At 40.8% G+C, this 3,650-nt stretch overlaps 1 protein-coding gene across 6 annotated transcripts in view; it reads right to left on the bottom strand.

Moving 5' to 3' along the window:
- Positions 1–1,492: 1,492 nt before the first annotated feature.
- Positions 1,493–3,650, bottom strand: part of rnf152 (ring finger protein 152) — a 50,358-nt gene continuing 48,200 nt past the window's right edge. For 3 of the 6 annotated variants that reach the window (XM_014015265.1, XM_014015267.1, XM_014015268.1), the window contains exon 2: positions 1,493–3,100. In XM_014015265.1, the coding sequence (XP_013870719.1) occupies positions 2,302–2,952 (651 nt within the window). In that variant the 5' untranslated portion in view covers positions 2,953–3,100 and the 3' untranslated portion in view covers positions 1,493–2,301. Of the gene's footprint in view, positions 3,101–3,231; positions 3,298–3,320; positions 3,548–3,650 lie in introns of those variants that run through there. The other 3 variants (XM_014015270.1, XM_014015264.1, XM_014015266.1) reach the window with 3 other exon arrangements.

The raw sequence follows: 3,650 nt of genomic DNA on the forward strand, positions 1-3,650 counted from the left end.
ACYTTTTGTAAGGACTTTTGGTTTGGTGATTTGGTGAGATGGTAAGCTGTACAGGAATGTTGAATGCATCAACATTTGAGCGAATGCAGGAGACACAGATCTGCTCGCCTGTGAATTTCATTTTGTAATGCTGCGTTCAAGACTAGTGAAAAGCTGGGAAATCTGAACTTTACCACATTTGCTGGATTATTGTTGGAAACATGCATTTCTGACTTATAATTCATACAGTATATTAAAACACATACACTTGCATTGACATTAGTCTACTGGGTTCCAGAAATGTTACACTTTGTGAACAATAACCAACCTAAAACGAGCAGGATGAAAATCTGTGCACTCATACGCTTGCAWATCTTGTTGCGTGTGCACTCCCCTGATGTGACGGGGTTCCCACAATACTAAAGTCCCACTTGCCATTTTTCTTGCTTGTTGATGTAAGTTGGGTATTTTTTTTGGACACACTGCAGTAAGCGTAGTTAATGACAAAAAGCTTGCCAAGTCTTTTGGAGAAATTTCTGATTCATTCAGCATGGCTGATGGTATACTTAACATTGAAGACAAGTTCACTTTCAGCATCTTTATTGATGGTCAGGACCTTAAAGCTTCTCTTCCAGGGAAGATAAATGCATCTGTCCTTTGGAACCACCCATCCCAGACGGTACTTATTATTCCCTGCAAAGATTTTTTTCCCACTGGAACAAGTTGGGACTAAACAGAATTGGAACAGAACCTTTTGTAACTTCCACTGCAGGATCATCTAATTTGGTCTAAATAAGYCTGGGGATGGAATTGTGACATAGGTGATTCCCCACAACCCGGGAAAGAAAAGTGGGTGAAGAGAAGGAATGAAGCTGATGGATGTAAAATACACTGCTCAAAAAAATAAAGGGAACACTTAAACAACGCACGCTAAGTCCAAGTAAATCAAACTTTTGTGAAGCACATTCAACTCTGTACAGAACAAAGTTCTCAATGTGAATATTTCATTGATTAAGATCGGGAGTTAGCGTGTGTTGTTTAAGTGTTCCCTTTATTTTTTTGAGCAGTGTATAACTTGTTTAAAAATACGCCTGGTACTGTGTAATGTGATGCCAAAACGTAAATAAAAATATTTTCTAATAAAGTTTCAGGATTTAGTCTAATCATCAAGCCAAGGCCTAATATGTATTTCAATTTTGATCTTTCTAAATGCATACAAGCAAGACTGAAGAGAGAATGTTTTAGTTGTAAAGGAGGAGGACATCACACTCACACAACACAGTGTCTGACATTTTAATAACAACATACAAGAGAAGCAGAAACTCAGACATGAGATGAAAAATAAATATAAAATTGCTAAAAAATGTAGTAAGACATGATTTAAAATCTGACTTTGTGATCAATCTTAAATCTGTAAGTTTGTAATAATTAACAAAAGAGGAAAAAATATCCCCTGCTGCTTCAATTGATCTTTTTGATGGTTTGTCTTTAAAAMTGAATGAAAAAAACAACAGATTTAAGACTATTTTTATTTGAATAAAAAATTGTTTTGACAGCTTAAGAACAATGGCTGTTTTGAGGATTCAAAAACATACAGATAACAGAAAAACACATCAAGACCTTACATTTAGGAGACTGGAACACACTGTTTTTGTACTTAAAAAACAAATTAAATGATTTTTTCAAAATCCAATGAAGTCCTCAGCAGACTGTTTCTGCTCTAACTCTTAAATCTATTATCCTAAAGCAACTCAGTACTACCTGTGTGTGGTTCAGCTGTACATATTGGTGCGTTTGAACATTACACTTCACTTACAATCATTTCAACAAGTTCATTKGACTGAAAAATAAATGTTAAAACCATTTCCGTTCCACAGACGAATGATCTCAGGAAGGAGTAGATTCTGCACAGTTAACTCCTTTGGACCAGCTGAAGATATGACGCTYTGAGCCAAGCACTACGATAACTGATGAACTTCTACAAACCACAGATTAAACATCAACTGTTCAGAAACAGTGCAGTGATGTTCAAAACGTTCTTTCAGAAAACATTAAAATCACTGAGGGGCAGGAGTTTTCAGGGCCAGTTGGAGGAGAAGAAAGTAAAAATTCATTTTAATTTCAGTCCACAAAAAAAAAAAAACAATGGCAGATCAATTTGTAAATCTCATTCTGTGCCCTCTTTGTCTTTATCTGAGACACTTGGTTTGGCTCTGTTATTTCCTGAAATGCCCACAACATGAGTTAAGCCCCCTCTATCTAGTCTATCTTTGAGAAGTCGGGCCAACAAGGAGGGGTACACAACAGTTTGAGCAGCGTTCCTCAGCCGCAGGAAATAACAGTGAAGCGTTTGGAGATGCAGGACATGTTGTGAAGCACAATCCCCAGGAGGAAGAGCAGCACACACGCCACCAGAATAACCGTGCACACGCCGGACCACGTAGAACCTTTCCCTCCGCCCGCCGGCCCAGTCATTCTCCTCTCCCCGTCGCCCCCTTCCAGCCCCATGCTCTCCAGCCCCATGGCCAGACCCAGAGGCTGCTSCTCCGGCACCGTCACCACCGTCACCCCCTTCTGCTGGCCGCCAGGCAGGAAGCGACACCCCAGATCCCCGGGCAGACCGAGCGCMCGCTCTTTAGTGACAGGCAGGGGCAGCATGTAGCAGCCGTTACTGGGGAGGCGGATGAAGACGGGCGTGTGCTCGGAGGCGTGYGGAATGGCGATGACCGTGATGATGTCCGGGTCGTCCGGGAGCTGCGACACAGGAAGGCCCGGAGGGAGTCTGGTGACGCTGCGGCACCAGGGACAGCGGATCTCCTTTTGGGTGCTGCGCATTTGAGTCAAACACACCGAGCAACATGTGTGTCGGCAGTCCAGGAGTTTAGGTCGCCGCCGGGGGCTGTAGTAGTTAAAGCAAATCTGGCACTCCAGAATTGAATCCTGGGAAAGTGTATCCATGTTAGAAAGGTGCATTAACTGGCAGGTGACAGCAATTCAATCAAACTAATTTTAAAAAAATAGTTCCATGTGAAGTGAAAAAAGTACAGCTGGCACCGGGGTTTAGTGATCTGTCCACAGCCTCAGTGAGATATCACATTCCTTCAGCGGTGGCGTGGCCCATCTGCAATAGAAGAAAGAAAATTAAAACAATGAAAAAAGACAGTTCCACAACTTCATATTGTCACCATGTTTAAAAAAAAAAGAAATTGAAAAGAAATTAATCAATACCAACAAAAGGCAAAATACCAATACCTGTTAGTGGCAACATTTGAACAGATGATGTGCTAAAAAAAATACTAATAAAGAAAATTAATAAGTAACATCGAATGATTTAAAGTCACCTTTATACAGTAATTCTCAAACTGTGGGGTGGACCGCTTGGGGTGGGTCTCAAATGTCTCTCAAGTGGTGCTTTTATTTTTTATGATTAAAAAAATTTAAAAGTTATTGTTTTTAAAAAGAGGCTTATAATATTACATTTACTTAAGAAAGCATGCGTTCACGTGAACACAATGCATTATTGTGGTGCCTTGGACAATTTCCTTTATCTAAACCAGGGGTGGGCAATCCTGGTCCTCGAGGGCCGTAGCCCTGCATGTTTTATTTTTTTCTCTGCTCAAACACACCTGATCTGCATGAATGGGTGATTATCAGGCTTCTGCAGTACGGAG

Source organism: Austrofundulus limnaeus, unplaced genomic scaffold (genome assembly GCF_001266775.1).
Source record: "Austrofundulus limnaeus strain Quisiro unplaced genomic scaffold, Austrofundulus_limnaeus-1.0 Scaffold126, whole genome shotgun sequence".
Taxonomy (NCBI): Eukaryota; Metazoa; Chordata; class Actinopteri; order Cyprinodontiformes; family Rivulidae; genus Austrofundulus; species Austrofundulus limnaeus.